The 17,284-nt window shown below is 48.3% G+C and overlaps 2 protein-coding genes across 3 annotated transcripts in view; one reads left to right on the top strand and one right to left on the bottom strand.

Annotated features, from left to right (window-relative positions):
* RCC2 (regulator of chromosome condensation 2) overlaps positions 1–5,761 on the top strand; it is a 33,352-nt gene extending 27,591 nt beyond the window's left edge. For both annotated transcript variants that reach the window (XM_079987040.1, XM_079987041.1), the window contains 2 exons: positions 1,685–1,762; positions 3,283–5,761. In XM_079987040.1, the coding sequence (XP_079843166.1) occupies positions 1,685–1,762; positions 3,283–3,387 (183 nt within the window). In that variant the 3' untranslated portion in view covers positions 3,388–5,761. The remainder of the gene's footprint in view (positions 1–1,684; positions 1,763–3,282) is intronic.
* LOC307222020 (protein-arginine deiminase type-3-like) overlaps positions 5,017–17,284 on the bottom strand; it is a 30,885-nt gene continuing 18,617 nt past the window's right edge. The window contains exons 8-16 of the mRNA XM_079987025.1: positions 16,824–16,927; positions 14,971–15,082; positions 14,110–14,217; positions 12,312–12,469; positions 11,087–11,231; positions 9,162–9,255; positions 8,735–8,817; positions 7,595–7,729; positions 5,017–7,100 (exon numbers count right to left, since the gene is read on the bottom strand). Of these exons, the coding sequence (XP_079843151.1) occupies positions 6,867–7,100; positions 7,595–7,729; positions 8,735–8,817; positions 9,162–9,255; positions 11,087–11,231; positions 12,312–12,469; positions 14,110–14,217; positions 14,971–15,082; positions 16,824–16,927 (1,173 nt within the window). The 3' untranslated portion in view covers positions 5,017–6,866. The remainder of the gene's footprint in view (positions 7,101–7,594; positions 7,730–8,734; positions 8,818–9,161; positions 9,256–11,086; positions 11,232–12,311; positions 12,470–14,109; positions 14,218–14,970; positions 15,083–16,823; positions 16,928–17,284) is intronic.

Below are 17,284 nucleotides of genomic sequence, written 5' to 3'. Positions count from 1 at the left end.
CCTTTACCTTTACCTTTAAGCATCGTGGACGTAAAAAAAATGTAATATGTCATACATGGCTTACACTGATCCAGCTACCGATTTCTCACACATACAAATTATTATGATTTATTACATTCTTAGCTCTCCCTCCTTCCAAGGGAGCTCACAAATGTGTGAATACAAATGTCATAAAAACAGTTTGAAAGCTCCCAAATCTCCTGCTTTCAAAGCTGACCCTTTCAGGGGCAAGTCTTTGGGCCATCAAATATCTAGATGAGTGTTGCATCAAGCCGGCAGCACAGTGTGGCCTTCGGTTAATTATCCTCCTAGTGGCGCGGCAGTAAAGCTGCTAGCACATTTGCAAAGCTAAGCAGGGTCCGGCATGGTTTCAAATTGGATAGGGAACCACATGCTGAGGTTCCTGCATTGCAGGGCAGGTTGGACTAGATGATGGCCCACAGGGTCCCTTCCTGATCTACTATTCTGCTTTTCTATATTCCCTTGCAAAAGTTGGCCTGCAACTCTTGCCAATGATGCAAAAGCCATTTTTGGAAAGTCCTGGTAAGAGGGTCTGCTGTGCACACCGAAGGTTCAAGGTTCACTCTCCAGCATTTTCAGTGGGTACTAGCCACAGGAGCTATGCTATGCCTCTGAACCCCAGTTGTTGGAGGCTGCAGGAGGGGGGGGAGTGTCGCTCTTGCGCTCAAATTCTGCTTGCAAGTTTCCCACAGGCATCTGAGAACAAGATGCTGGACTAGATGGGCCTGATCCAGCAGACTCGTCTTACGTCCTTGTCTCCAGGTAGAGCAGGCAATGTCCTCTTGCCTGAAATCCAGGAGGGAGCTGCTGCCAGTCATTGCAGGCATTATTGAGCTAGATGGACCAAAGGTCTGCTCCCAATGTTTGTATTTAAAGCAGCTCTTAATTTACAGGGACTAGAAGCTTCAAGTGGGCTGTGGCTCAGTGGTAGAGCATCTGCTTTGCATGCAGAAGTAATAATAATTTATTATTTATACCCCGCCCATCTGGCTAGGTTTCCCTAGCCACTCTGGGCGGCTCCCAACAAAATATTAAAAACGCAATAAAATTTCAAACGTTAAAAACTTCCCTAAACAGGGCTGCTTTCAGGTGTCTTCTAAAAGTCAGATAGTTGTTTATTTCCTTAACATCTGGCGGGAGGGCATTCTGCAGGGCGGGCGCCACTACCAAGAAGGCCCTCTGCCTGCTTTTCTGTAACCTCACTTCTCACAGGGAGGGAACCGCCAGAAGGCCCTTGGAGCTGGACCTCAGTGTCCAGGCTGAACGATGGGGGTGGAGACGCTCCTTCAGGTATACAGGGCCGATGCCATTTAGGGCTTTCAAGGTCAGCACCAACACTTTGAATTGTGCTCAGAAGCTTCCAGGTTCAATCTCCCAAGAAGGGCTGGGAATGTCCCCTTTCTGAAAGAGTTTTTGCCTGTGAATGTAGGCAACACTGAACTATTTGGACCAGTGGGTCCGACTCTGCAAGGCAGCTGCCTGGTGCCACCCAGAGACTTACAAGGCAAACAGGTTTCTCAGGACTGAGATGATTGATCTGTTCTATGGAGGGAAAAGGCTTGAGGTCTGGCCTCCTGACATTCTGTGCATTAAAGGTCAGAGCGGAGAACTGCCTTGGCTCTTTAATTTGGAGAGGGTCTGAGTCCTGTTTCTGTCTTCTCAGGGCTACGGGGACCACAAGCCCAAGTCCTCAACTGCAGCTCAGGAGGTGAAGACTTTGGATGGCATCTACACAGAACAGGTAAGAAAGAACAGGTAGCGGCAGCCAGGAACCACCTTGAAGCACCTCGTGCTTCCAAACCTCCTTCTGAAAGTTTCTTGGGTCCTCAAAAAGGGGGGGGGGGAATGTGTCCTGGCCTGGCAACCAACCCCCCTGCCCCAATCTACTGTATTGGCCTGAATATAAGCCACACTTTTTTTCCAAATTCCAGTTGTGAAAAGTTAAAGTGCAACTTATATTCGAAGGCTGTCGGGGGTGCGGGACAACAGCGCCCATCCCAACCGCGTGCCGCAAAGGGGAAAGGGGGAGGCCATCAGCAAAGGAGCGCAGCTCCCCCCCCCCCAAGAAACAGCACAGGGCAACGGCACACAGCCCGCCGCTCCCCAGCCTGCCCCAGTGCCAGCTTGGGGAGGTAGAGCCTGGAGACGGGCGCGCAGCACACTTGGAACTGAGTGCTGCCTGCTGCCTCCCCACCCCGTTCAGGTGGTAGTGTCGGGAGGTGGGCCGTACCCGCAAATAATCCTTGAATTTTAAAGGTGCGGCTTATTTGCAGGCGCAGCTTATATTCGGGCCAGTGCGGTAATCCTCTTTTCAAGTCGGTGGCTGTCCTTGCATCTTGTGGGAGGGAGGGTTGGCCACCAACATGGATCACATTAAAAGAGGGTTGGACCAATTCATGGAGCAAAGTAAGGCCATGTTCTTGTTGGGATGTGTCCAAGGGAACGGGGGAAATTGGCAGGCCCCCAGCTGGATCCAGCCCACCGGACAGCAGCCGGGCAAACTCCGGTCCTTGGATCAGCAAGTATCTGCGACCCAAGCTTCTGAAACCTTCAGAAGCTGAGCATGCAAGCCAGCAGAGATATGAACTCTGTGCAACAGAAGGGCATATTAAAGGCTGTGTAAAGCGTATTTAGAGACGCGGGTGGCGCTGTGGGTTAAACCACAGAGCCTAGGACTTGCCGATCAGAAGGTCAGCGGTTCGAATCCCCACGACGGGGTGAGCGCCCGTTTCTCGGTCCCTGCTCCTGCCAACCCAGCAGTTCAAAAGCACGTCAAAGTGCAAGTAGATAAATAGGTACCACTCCGGCGGGAAGGTAAACGGCAGTTCCGTGTGCTGCTCTGGTTAGCCAGAAGCAGCTTAGTCATGCTGGTCACATGACCCAGAAGCTGTATGCCGGCTCCCTCAGCCAGTAAAGCAAGATGAGCGCCGCAACCCCAGAGTCGTCCGCGACTGGACCTAATGGTCAGGGGTCCCTTTATCTTTAAAGCGTATTTACAGGCATTTTATTCAGCATCAGGACAAAGGAAAAACATGTCTGCTCCCCTTCGTGTCTAAGCAAACAGCATAAGCAAGAGCTATACACACAAACGAAGTTCCCAGCAAGGTGTGGGTGCTGTTTCTCTCTGAGGGTCCTGTTTGCGGGCTCGGCTTTGTGTGGCCTCTGGCTGGCCGCTCTTGAGAACAGGAGGAGACCGGACTAGATACCCCCAACTTTGGATCTTCCTAACACCCCTGCGCTGTCCTTTTTCACTTTGCTCAGGTGGCGATGGGCTACGCCCACTCCCTCGCGATTGCCCGCGACGAGAGCGAGGCTGAGAACGAGAAGCTGAAGAAGCTGCCAGAGTACAACCCGCGCACGCTCTGACCCACGCGGGGGCCTCTTCCTCCTCCTCCCCGCCACCCCACACCCCCTGACAAGGCAGTCGCTGCTCCCGTCGTGTGCAATGGGGACATGGGATCCGTACGCGATGGGGAGATTGCAGGCACCGGCACTCGTCTCCTTAGGCTACCCAAGATTTCGTATTTGATAAGCAATTTGAAGCTTCCAGCTACCAGTTAACATTGACTTCCCCGCCCACCCTGCCCTTTTCCCTAAGACAGGTTGCTTTCTATTTTGGTTTCTTTGGTGGGGGGGGGGGCATGGAGGTGGGACATTACATCAAGAGAGATCTGCTTCTTTTGAATTTTGATGAAAATGGCAGGACTGTTTGTCCAAATTTGCCCATTTTTTTCTGTTTTCCTTTGCCATAGCCGATATTTTGTTAAGCGGCAGACCAGTAACCAGCATTTTGAGAAGGGTGAAGGCTAACCCTTCTTCCCCCCCCCTCCCCTGCAGCTGGAAATGATTTCCTCCTTTGTGGAAGGGACCATCTTTCTTGTATATATATATTTTTTGTTCCCAAGAAACCTCGAGGACTCTGCAAGAAGGCTGTCCTTAAAGTATCTCCGATTTTTTTTTTAAAAAGGGTGCCTGCTGCACTACAGATTTCCACAAACTCGAGGCTTCTGCAAAAGGTTTTTTTTTTTTTCTTAATTACGTAGATTTTTCTGTTGATGAGGTGCCTCCCGTACTGCAGATTTTCATTAAGCTCCCCACCTGCTAAAACGGGAGTGGGGAACCCTCTGATGGCGCTGCGGACTGCAACCCCCATCAGCCCAAGACAGCATGGCCAGTGGCCAGAAGCAGTGGGAATTGTAGTCAAGAATTCCAAAAGGCACCTCCTGTCTTGGGAGTGTTGTAAATACCAGGCCAGTCCACCACATGGGGGCGCTGTCAGATTCGGCAGCCTCCTAGCGAATGGTTGAATTTATTTGCAGAGCCCCAGGAATGGGGGGGGGGGGGAGAGAAGCAGGAAGATCGACCCTTGGTTTGAATTGGGGGTGGGGGGGCGGTCCCTTTTGTTTCGTTGATAAGAGAATTTAAATTCCTGATTCAGCTACTTGGATGGAAGGAATCTCCTTCCTTCTCCCACTCACTCACTCCACTATTTCCACTCTTCTTAACCAAATTCCATGTGAGCCTCATGGATCCTTCTGGCAAGGGAGAGGGAGCCTATCCCCCCCAAAAAAAAACAACAACCAAAAAACAAAACAAAAACCAGGACGACGCTTGCAGCTGGTGCAAGTTGCAAGGGCGTCCCTCATGTACGTTGCAGATACCATAGGCTTCATCCACCTCATTTAAAACTGCTACAGTTCCCGGTTTTAGGCACCTTGGGGGTGGTTCACAGTTATGCAAAGGTGCTTTGGGACAACTTAAAGAACTGCTCAGCCTCCTCGATGAAATATTAGTTGACCCCTGGACTCCTATTGCAAGTCTATTAGTTCCTTCTCCCTTCTGCGGCCGTGTGTTGTGTTGGAGAAATTTTGGTGCCTTTGAAACAGAACTTGCCTCCTCTCTGTCCCAGCATGAACTCCCTTTTTTTTCTAGCAGTAGGTCCCCTTTTCTCCCCTCCCCCCTTCCCTTCCTTGAATCTGCTAGCTCTCTGATTGCTTTGGGGGGAGGGGGGTCCTCCCAGATGGGCGACTTTAGCCCCATACCACGTTAACATTTGCAGGTTCAGAGTTCTTGAAAAAGTTGGGGGCTTTTCTGGGATGCTGGGTTAGAGGGAGCAACCCTAACGTTTTTGCTTTTTGTTTTGGTGGGGGAGGGTGGGGAAGAAATAGGGGCTGTACATTGCATTATTATTTGTCTTTTTTATTTTAAGAAGAAAAAAATTGGATCAAAACCTACACCTGAAGTGTTTGCTTTTGTCTCCATTCCTGTTTGTCTAGTCAAGTTATGTGCGTCATCCAGAAGAGATTTTCTTTCATGGCATTTTTTCACCTGTGCAAAAAAGTGGTTCCGTTTCTGGAGCTGCAGTTATGTGTGTGGTACATGAGGACATTTCAAGGAGAAACCTAACTGGAACAAAACTTCGGGGATAACTTATTTGCTATGGGGGGGGGGGGAGAGAAAGAGGAAACAGACCCTCCCTCTGCAGCAATGAGTGACATTATTCTGTTTTTTTTAAAATAAAAAACAGGCTTTTTGTTTCCGGACCTAGACAGTTCAACTGTTCTAGTGTCTTCCCCCTCTTCTCCCCACTCTCTCTCTTCATTGTGGAGGAAGGGCTCAGAGATAAAACAAATAATTTTGGGTTTAAATCTGGTGGGATAAGTTCCTAGCCTAGTCATGTAACTCCTCTTGGGGTTTTTTTTTATATATTTCTCAAAATAAATGTTTAAATAAATGACAACATTGTGTAGAGCCTTATGCACATAACAGCACTGTGGGAGGGAGTTTCGCAGTGTAACTTGCTGCATAATTCAGCTTCACTGGCTGCCTAAGTGTTCTAGCGTTACAAGAGAGAGAACTTTTCCCTACCCACTTTCTCTGTGCCATGTACCTTTTGTCATGTCACTTTGGTCTAGAGCAGCGGTTCTCAACCTGTGGGTCCCCAGATGTTGTTGGACTACAACTCCCATCATCTCTGAGCTCTGGCCTTGCTAGCTAGGGGTGATGGGAGTTGTAGTTCAACAACATCTGGGGACCCACAGGCTGAGAAAGGCTGGTCTAGAGGATTATGAAAGATCATGTATGAATTAGCCCACCTCTCCCCAGCACCAGCATCCAACAAAAGACTTTGCTCAGCGCTCAACTTTTCTCCACAAGTTTATTCAAACGCTCCTTAAAATGCAAGCGAAAAACATTTGCGCGCCTTGTTTTGCAATCATCAAAAATAGAGGTATAGAATGCATAATTCATTTTTTAAAAAACAAAGAAATGTATGCTTTTCACACTCCTTATTCTGCTAAGGCTTAGAGAGGTGTAGCCTCTTCACAGTGCCACGGGGGCGGGGGGGGGGGAGATCCTCGGCACAGAAATTTTTGGACTGACCCCCTGCCCAGTGCGTCGCCCCTAAACCTGGGTCTTTGAAGGATTGCATGCTGCGTAACTTAGAACTGGCTCTGTGTCTCTGACCTGCCTTACACTAAAAACAGGCGCTCAAGCCCCTTTCCGTCCTCCCCAAAAATCCCAGCTTTAAAAGATAACAGGCTAGAGATCTGTGATCTCATTTGAATGCCTGGATTGTTCCTGAGCAGCAAACATGGTCTCTTCATCTGGCTCCGACTGCAGAGTAACATACCGGGGGAATGAAATGCGTGGGTGGACCTGGGAGCGTGAAAAAGAGGGTGAGCAACCAGCTCAGCCCTCGAAGTTAATCAAAAGTCCTGGGCAAGACAGGAACCGTACGCAGTTCCTTGGAAAGTGACGATTCTGCAGCTAAGCATAAGCTACACAGCAGCTGCCCTGGCATCTTCCTCGCCTGCAAGGAGGGCAGGTTGTGGATCTCTCCACACTCAAGGGGTCATGTTCCACCACTTGAAGGAAAAGGCCTTGCGTCGGACATTGGTGCCACAGTGGACCTCGCCGAGACCCTCATGGTAGGTTTTGTAGTCGTCTATGAAGGTGCAGGACAGCCCCAGCGGCTCCAGCAGACGGCGGACCTCCTCTTCCAAGCAGCACTGCTCATGGATGATGGGTCCAAAGGGCTTTGGGATGCCCAGGTATTTTCCCAGGACAAGCATGTTCACCTGCAAATGAGACATGGGATGCCTGTGAGAAGGGGACTCTGAAACTGCTATGGGCATTTAAAACCCTTTCCTTCAGAGTCGTCTTGGCAATATCCACTCACTGCAAATTACCCAAGCAAAGTGTTGACGTTAAGAAAATTGGGGGGGGGGGGGAGACGCTGTCATTTTAAGAGCAGCTCCAGACAGTCCCCCGCCCCCTGAGATTCCTACCTTGCACGGCATCAGACCCTTGGATTCATCCAGTTCAAAGATTGTCAGCAACATTTGCAACCCTATTTGTAGATGCTGTACCCAGGACCTCCATGACAAACATTCTCTCTCATTGCCCTAACTGCTGCATCTTGCCGACCAGCCCACCCGCTTGCCCCATGGCAGGTGTCGGGCACTTGAGGCCACTGGGCCAAATCTGGCCCCTTAGGGAGAAAACCGCATCTGTGGTCTGTCTGGCAAGTGTGGTGGTTCATTACAAAAGGACCTTTTGAGCAGGGCCTTACTATGTCTGGGAAGTAAGCAACAGCTTTGCTGGGGCTGTAAGAAGAGCGAGTGAAGAGCTGGGGGATGTCGATGATGTCCTCCTCTTCCAGTTCCAGCTCCTCTTTGAGGAGGTCTCTGTTCCAGTCAATGCATTTCTAGGAAGTGAGAGAAGATATGCCTCAGAGAGAGGAATTCATTGCATCACTACAAGTGAAGGCACAATGCAGTTAAAGATTTGACAGGTGTGTCAATAGAGTCATGCCCCTGGTGGAATTTCCTAACACTGCCACAGATTGCATGGTGTGTGTTTGTGGCCTTGCACATAAACAGTAGCTTCTGTTCCATAGCATACCACCAATTTCCCAACAGTGGGATCCTTGGCACTTCAGTCTACACCAGTTTTTGTGCCTTCTCAGATTCCCTCTAACTGCCCAGTTTCCTCTACACTGACTAGCAGCAATGACTCTCCAGGGTTTTCAGATGCCCCACTTAGAGATGCCATGGGGGACTGATCCTTTGACATCCCACATGCAAGGCAGGTGCTCTACCACTGAGCAATGCTCCTCCTCCTTAGCTTGTCTCTTTTGACCAGACTGACACATACTCAGTCCCAAGCATGCAGCCTTTCCTGACTTTCTCAGTTCTACAAGCTTTCCTCGGAACCTCTGGGCTTCATCCTTGTCCCTTCTAGTCTACTTCCTCTTCACCTGCCAGTCCCTTTATCACTTCATGGGTCTTCATCCCCCACAAAGCCGCTCCTGTCTCTTAACACCCCGTGAGCTCATCCCAACTCAAATGACAATTTCCCTTTCCTTTACAGAAGCCCGACTGCAAAGATTCCCTTGCAGCTCACGTGCATCCCTGCAACAGCCTGTCTGTGCCAGGGAACTTCTCTGCCACAAGCACAGAGCAGGGAGCCTGTTGCTGCCTCCCTGTGATCTGCAGATTTCTATTTCAGCGCAGAGGAAAGGATCTATATTGTGTAGCGGTTAGGGTGTGGCTCAAGGACCCTGGATGCCAGGATTAAAATCTCCGCTCTGCCATGAAGCTCACTAGGTGAACATCCGTCAGTCAGACCCGCCATCACAATGAATATCATTTAGAAAGTGTCCAGGTTCATAATCAAATGACTATGTGGGAGAAAGGGGTGTGACAATTACCTGGTAATACTCATTGATGCTCCTCAAGGATTTGTCAGCCAGGATTGTTGTTATTGAAATTTCTTTGTCATCTTTGCCTAGCCCTGTAATAAGAATCAGGCGGCTGCTTCATTCATGTTATGACTGTTATGTTCCCCACCACCACCCCTTAAATTACTGGTTCAAAATACATGTCCTCAGCTCCATACTGCACTGTAATATTTAGCTCAGATGAGAGTCAAGTAAATAAGACTTGGGGGGGGGCATATTGGCCCCCAGGCTTGAGGTTCCCCACCCCTGATTTTGAGCAAAACACAACAACCCCTTGGAGTGAGATGGGGTAGTTCAGTTGTAAGATTTAGCTACTTGGGGCCTTAATGCAAAGTATGCAACTTCCTGCCCAGACTTCATGTCGGCTCCTGCAGAGGAGAAAGGAGAGCCACCTTACCATCAAACATCATGGCATCGCCGTACCCCTCTTGCTCCTTCTCCTTCAGAAGCTTGTAGCAGCGACTGGGGCTGGCCAGAAGCAGGCGGAAACCCTGGAGAGGAACAGAGGGAGTGAAGTGAGACAGGCTGCAAAATGTACTTGCAGCTCAGGGGTAGCCAACATGGTGCCCTCTGGAACTGCAGCTGCCTACCAGCTCCATCGGTACGCAGGCTGAGACCCTACCTGCTCGCAAACTGTCTTGCCAGAGTGGTGACCCGGAAATGACAACTAATCCAGAATGCGGCAGCTAGACTGGTGACTGGGAGCGGCCGCCAAGACCACATAACACCGGTCCTGAAAAACCCACATTGGCTTCCAAAGTTTCCAAGTACAATTCAGTGTTGGTGCTGACCTTTAAAGCCCTAAACGGCCTTAGCCCAGTATACCTGAAGGAGCGTCTCCACCCCCATCGTTCAGCCCAGACACTGAGGTCCAGCTCCGAGGGCCTTCTGGTGGTTCCCTCCCTGCGAGAAGCGAGGTTACAAGGAACCAGGCAGAGGGCCTTCTCGGTAGTGGCACCCGCCTTGTGGAAATAAACAGCTACCTGACTTCTAGAAAACATCTGAAAGCAGCCATGTATAGGGAAGTTTTTAATGTTTGATGTTTTAGCGTGTTTTTAATATTCTGCTGGGAAATGGCCAGAGTGGCTCGGGAGGCCCAGCCAGTTGGGTGGGGTATAAATAATAAATTATTATTATTATCATTATTACCTATGTTGCCAGCAGCTTCTGTTCACTGCCTTTTAGATTGGGTGGGTTTCAAAATATGAGGGAACAAATATCCTCTGAGTAAACAGGTTAAAATGCACTTAAAGGCTGAAAGCAGTGAACAGGGTGTACCTATCAGGAGCTGGAGTCAGCAACAAAACACCCATTGTCAGGGGCGTTAACTCTTTATTCAAAGAAACCCAAACAGCGATTACAGCAACACTTGCCAGTAGGATTGAAGTAGCCTTCCCACGACTCCCTAACACTCTCCTGAGTCCTCCCAAGTAATCTCAGATTCCTTCACCTAGTTTCTCATTACTCCACCATTTTACTTCTCTTCATGTTCTGGGAGACCAAGGGGGAGAGGAGCCAGACATGGCAGCAGGGGGAGGCTCCCTGGGTTCTTCTGCAGCCAGCCTTATCTGTTGCCTTGTTCCTCTCCTCTCCCGCCTCTGTGTCTGGACTGCTCTCTGCCACAGCCTCTTCCTGCTCACTAAACCCTGTTGTCTCTTCAGCTTCCAAAACCACCTCCTCTCAGTCTGCTTCATCATCTCCCTCTGACCACTCATCACCCCACCACCAATCCCCTGGTTCTGAGCCTTCTTCCCTTCTCCAGTTAGTGCCTTGCACATAGCTGTCAACTTACAGATTTGAAAATAAGGAACCAGCAGCCTTGAAAATAAAGGATCAGCAGCCGAAATAAGGGATTTTCCAAGCACAGGTATGTTCAACTTCTGAGCCCCTCCGAGCCAAAGGGAGAAAGCCCAGCCAGCAGCCAAACGAAGCTTCAAGCGGTGGTTCCCACAGCGCAGCAACCCAGCAAAGGGGATGCAGCAAGGAAAACCACCGTCACCTCTCTGCTGCGAAGCGCTGAGCAAAGGCGAGTCCCCAGGCAACTCAGCCAATTTGATCGGCACAAGGCATGCAAGCTCCACCCCTAGTTGTTCTTAGACTCCTTATTGGGTGAGCAACGCAGCCAAACAACACAGTTGGAGCCTCCCTCCTCCCTGGGAGGGAGGGAGAGGAGCTGCTTCCTTTGAAACCCAGGAAATTTAAGGGACATCATCAATAAGGGACAGCAGCGGGACACAGCGCTGGGATAAGGGACTTTCCCGCCAAATAAGGAACGGTTGACAGCTATGGCCTCGCACCATCCCTCTGCATCCATGGCAGTACCTTCCTGTCAGAGGCTGGGACGAAACACATGAACTCGTCCACATGCCCCACCAGCAGCCAGGCAGAATACAGTTCGATGGGCGATTGTACTTCCTGGGCATAGAGGAAGTCCCGCACAACTTTGACCATCTTGTCCCCGTGAGGCCTAGGAAGTAAAGAGAGGCAGAGTTTACTTAGGGTTGGCATCCATTCCAAAGGCAAGGACTTTGCCACCGCAAAAGTACTACCCAGCCCAATCGCATATCCACCAGTGCCTGGTTCATCAGGGCACACCAAGTGTTCTCAACAGACTTCTCATCCACCTGCCTCCTTACAACCAGCCCAGATTTATAAAAAAGAACATATGATAAAAAGAACCATTTTATCTTTTTATAATATGTGGTGGTCTTGTAGTAAGGTTGAAGCTTACTGGGAAATGATATATAATGAATTGAAAAGGATGTTTAAAATAACCTTTGTAAAAAAAAAAAAAAAAAAAAAAGACCAGAAGCTTTTCTTTTGGGAATTATATAGGGACAGAACTACCTAAATTGTATAGAAACTTATTCATGTATGTGACTATAGCAGCAAGAATGTTACTCGCCCCAAAACGGAAAGAAGCAGAAGTCCCAGCAAAGGAAGAATGGATACAAAAACTTATGGAAGATGCAGAAATGGCATAACTTACCAGAAGAATAAGAAATCAAGATAGCAAACTTTTTATAAAAGAATGGAAATGGTTTATTAAATACTTACAGAAAAATTGCAAATAGATAAGAACATTGGCAGAATTATTGTAATAACCTGCAGTTCCATAAGAGTAGATAATTAGATGAGAAAATTAAATGAATTTGGATACGCAGAAGGTATTTAAAAATAAATGTCAGGAATCGCAGAAATGGGGGGGGGGGGTTGTCAAACTTTGAAATGCTAAAACGATTGTAAAATTTATGAAATGTATAAATTTGGAAAGTATAAATAAACTTTTTTAAAGAAAACCAGCCCAGATTGACCAGCCTAGATTGAGCAATGATATGGCTCAGGATAAAGCAACTTTCTGTGTACCTCCTACTCCCTTCCCACTGTTGCCTGGGCTAGAGTGAGAAATGGGTGAAGAAGCAAGCTGAAAGGGAGACGAGGACGAGGTCCAGAGGGCTCTTGCTTATGCATGCAAGTCCTTGTCAAATACTTCACCACGCCAGCGCTTTTTCTCCCCCCCCCCCCAACACACACCCTCTCCACCTACATGGGTAAGCCGCTCCCGATGATGACCCTCCCCAGGGGGTACTCTTTGCCCCTGACGGTCACTGGAGGGCTGACTTCAAGGTTCCCAAATGAGTCCAAAGTGGAGACGCTGTTGCCTTTGCCTTCCGCCTTCCGGGTCACGTAGCCAAAATCCGGGCCCTGGGGTGGGGAGCAAAGGGCAACAGAATTAGGAGTGATCTCGGCGACAAGGCTGCCCCTCTATGAAAATGACCTTGTGTCCGTTGCGTTTGAATTGCAGAAGCTACAGGGTGGAGTGATGAAAAAGGGGTGCTCATGTGGGCGATTCGAATTGTGTACGGCCGGCTGCAAAATTCAATTGCCAATAGACAGATCCTGCAGAGTGGATGGCACAAAGCAAAAAGATGGCCAATACAGATTAGGTAGGCAGGGAAGATGCATGCATGCATTATCATTATCCTAATCATTTTATTAATCGCCTTCTGTGCAATTTTCTCAAGACAATGCACTTCGGAAACAGCAAAAAAGCCAAAGTTTAAAAACAAAACAAAACAAAACAAAACAGCAGATAATAATAATAATTTATTATTTATACCCCGCCCATCTGGCTGGGTTTCCCCAGCCACTCTGGGCGGCTTCCAACAAAGTATTAAAATACAGTGGTTTGTTAAATAATAAAAGCATTAAACATTAAAAACATTAAAAGTTACATTTGAAACAAGCCTAAAACCCTAATAAGAGGACACTCGTGGTAAATATGCATTTATCCAGTTGGGAAAGGCTGTTGGAACAAAAATGTCTTCAATGGTTTCTGGAAAGGGCAGATTCAGTGGTGAGGAAGACGGGACCTGAAATCTTTCCGCAGGGCCTGCAAGACAGAGCTGTTCCACCAGGCCTTTGGTCAGGGCGCAGCCTGACTCCCTCCTCTGGCAATCTGCACAGAATTTTTGTTTAATGGTTGCCATTTATTTGATTTTAATTAATTCTTATAATGAAATGTTTTTAGAATGTTGGATTATTTGATTGTTGTTAGCCGCCCTGAGCCCGGCTTTGGCTGCTGAGGGCGGGATATAAATAAAATTTATTATTATTATTATTATTATTATTACTCCAGATAAAAGGAGCAGCCACAGTGAAGGTCTTGCACTAAATCACAGCAGAGTGGGCTTCCGAGATCTTTGGAACTCGCAGGAGAGAATATACTGCAGACACAGTAATCTACCAGGTCTCTAGCACATTCATTCATTTTCTCTACCACCCTTCAACCAATGATTGTAGCATAGAAACACAAAAACGGACTATATGGAGATGGTGGAATTGACAGCAAAATTAAGAGCACCAAAAGACAACGTGTTTGTGGAACAGTGGAGATCCCTTTGGGGGCTATCTGGGAAAATATTATAGTCAAATGAAATGGCAGGTGGGACTGGAAATATAAGTAAAGGGATGAGAATGATAAAGGAACGTAAGTTAGTATATATGTTATAGATTAAGTATTACATTTATGGCAGTGGATAAAGGATTTGAACAGAATCATGGAAGTAATGACGGGAAGTCAAAATGTTAAGAGAACATTGTATTGAAACTGAATGGAACTTGTTCAAATTGTATGAAAAACAACAAAATGTTATATTTTAAAAACCCGCAAAAATGCATAATATAATAAACCAGTATACGGGCAGGCAGGCGGGAATGCAACTGTGGAGCTGCCTTATCACTCAAATCTCTCATGCAAATTGCACTATTGCAGCATTAAAAAAAACAAATTCAAAGGTTCAGATTTGAAGACAAAATAAGACAAAAGGGGGAGGGGTTCCTACCAGAACAGCTTTAAAGGGGAAGCCATCCAGCTCTCTGTTTCTCGGGGAGTCGAAGACCACGGGAAAGGATTTGTGTGGCGCTTGGATGTAGCCGATCTCCATCTCATCCTGGTGCCACCAAAGAAAGCAGGGAAGAAATAAAGAGTTGTGAGGAAGAAAGGGGTGAGGAAACCCAAGACCCTCTGGCCCTTGGAATGCTTCCCAGGCTGCACCCTTCACAACCCTGCCTTGCACCTTCCTTGGCTGTTTTTGCCAGGCTGATAAATGGTAAATACATCGAATACTGTATTTTTCGCTCTATAGGACGCACCCGACTATAGGACGCACCTTGTTTTAGAGGGGGAGAACAAGAAAAAAAAATTCTCCCCCTCTCTGCTCAGTGCCCCTTCAGTGAAGCGGCAGGAGAAACGGAGCCCCTTCCATTTCTCCTCCCGCTTGGCTGAAGGGGTGCTGCGCAGCTCTCCCTCTCTGCTGAAGCCAGGAGAGTCTTGCTCTCCCAGCTTCAGCAAAAGGAACCCGAAGCCTTCAGAGCACAGCGCGAGTTCCCGCTGCGCTCCAAAGGCTTCAGGAGGCTATCACTGAAGCCTGGAGAGCGAGAGGGGTTGGTGCCCTCTCGCTCTCCAGGCTTCAGCGAAAGCAACATGAAGCCTCCGGAGCGCAGAGGGAGCGCTCCCTCTGCGCTTTGGAGGCTTCACGTTGCTATCGCTGAAGCCAAGGAGCCTGCATTTGCTCCATAGGACGCACACACATTTCCCCTTCATTTTTGGAGGGGAAAAGTGCGTCCTATAGAGCGAAAAATACGGTAATAGTTTGCTCGGACTTCCACCCGCCTGCACTCCCCCAACGAACACTCCAACCTACCTGGATCCAGCGGTCACCTCGATTTTCTGCTTCTGGACAGATGATCAATCTGCAGCCAGCTTTCTTGGACAACTTGCTGATCTCCACCACGAAATCTGCGTTTTCTTTTATACTGGATGTCAAAAGGCAGAAAAATGGGCTTCGATGAACAGCAGAGCAGGAGAAGGAAAGGAAGGCTTCAAAATAGCTACAATGGCTATGCTCTGACTCCGCCATCTGAGACTTCTGAATTTCAGTTGCCGGAAATCCCAGGTGGGGAACGTCACTTAAATTCTACTCAATATTGATCCAGAGTAGATCCCAATGTATAGTTAGCAGAGTAAAAACGTAAACACGTTGAAGGATTCCCAAAAATAGACCAGAGGCAATTTCATTTCATCCAGCAGAGCTTTACTGCTACAGAAGGCAAATGAGCATAATGGTCACAAATCCAATACATTCAGGATTGGCACCGTCAATAAGAAATCTAGTTGCAGCAGGCTTACAATAATTTATAATAAGTCTAAAACTTAACACTAAGCATACCACAGTCGTACCTCAGAAGTCGAATGGAATCCATTCCGGAAGTCCGTTCGACTTCCAAAACATTCGGAAACCAAGGCACGGCTTCCGGTTCACTGCAGGAAGCTCTTGCAGCCAATCAGAAGCCGTGGAAGCTGCATTGGACGTTCGGCTTCCAAAGAACGTTCACATACCAGAACACCCACTTCCACGTTTGCGGCGTTTGGGAGCCAAAACTTTTGACTTGAAAGGTGTTTGGGGATCCAAGGTACGACTATGCAGTGGATGCACGTTTGCAACCCGCAGCATTCGCAACCCGCAGCAGCGGGTCTGCGCATGCGCAGGTTGCAATTCTGTGCATGTGCGACCGCTGAAACCCGGAAGTAACCCCATTCCGGTACTTCTGGGTTTCGGCAGTCTGTAACCCAAAAAACCGCAACCTGAAGCATCTGTAACGCAAGGTATGACTGTATATACAAAACACCGCACCAGAAGGAAAAGAGATAGAAAGTGAAACCTAGGCTCCTTCTGGCCCTATTTTATAGTCAACATGACCTTGACAGAAGAGATAAGAGAACCAGCTTAAGCCAGTTTCTCTCCAGGTATAATCCAGGGGTAGGCAACCCAAGGCCCGTGGGCCGGATGCGGCCCAATCGCCTTCTCAATCTGGCCCACGGACGGTCCAGGAATCAGCGTGTTTTTACATGAGAATATGTTCTTTTATTTAAAATGTATTTGTGGGTTATTTGTGGGGTCTGCCTGGTGTTTTTACATGAGTAGAATGTGTGCTTTTATTTAAAATGCATCTCTGGGTTATTTATGGGGCATAGGAATTCGTTCTTTTTTCCCCAAAATATAGTTCGGCCCACCACATGGTCTGAGGGATGGTGGACCGGCCCATGGCTGAAGAAGGTTGCTGACCCCTGGTATAACCCAAACATCAGGAACATTCTGCTTGTTTCTTTCACACAGAAGCTTCCAGAACCCTCTTGAATTAAGTAGAATAGGAAAGATTTCTACACATCAGATCAATACTTTCTGCACTAAGAAATGCAAACTGACAGGGAGAGCTGCCGGGCTTCTCTGATGTTCTCAGGCTAGTGATGCTTCTCTTGAACGACGAAGCCTACCTGAGCTCTGGCATTTCTGGTCTTGGATCTCCAGACCTGAGTTCCAGTCTTCCCTCTGATCCTGATTGGTTTCGACCACTGACACGGCTCTCAGTCCCTGCCTCACCTCAGACCACCATCAGTGTCCCATCCCTGACATGGCACACCTGATCCATGAGTCCTATGCTTGTGCATCTGTGCACTGGGCCACAGTGATGCGCACTTATTTGCAGAAGCTCTCACCTGCAGACGTAAACCGTTATCGGCTGCAAGGTATTGGGGGTCATGATCCACGGAGTGACGCGGAAGACAACAGTGTCGTTAAAAATTGGGACCTCAGGAAGCGCCTGTAGTGGAGGAGAGCAGAGGCAGCTGAGAAAGAGGTTGGAAAGAGAGACTAAAACAAGAACTATTCAGGCACATGACAGTCTCACCTCCAGGAAGCAGCATGCCTAATGGTAGGGGGGAAAGGCTCCAATCCAGCAGCATCTCGAGGGACAGGGATGTCACAGATTTCCCATCACAACAGTATAAATAGGCAGAGTTGTGATGGAGGCAGGGAGGGGTAGCGAAGGCAAGTGATGGTCCAGCTTAGCGAAATCTAGAGGACCAAAACTCCTCCGAGAATGAACAGAAGCTATTGCCTCTTATATTGTACCCAAGAGCAGGTGTGGAGAACATTTCTTCCAGCAGGTCAGTCCCAA

The sequence above is a fragment of the Podarcis cretensis genome (genome assembly GCF_951804945.1).
Source record: "Podarcis cretensis genome assembly, chromosome: 8".
NCBI lineage: Eukaryota > Metazoa > Chordata > Lepidosauria > Squamata > Lacertidae > Podarcis > Podarcis cretensis.
Note: the sequence above shows the minus strand (reverse complement) of the source record. Positions and strands in the feature narration are given on the sequence as shown.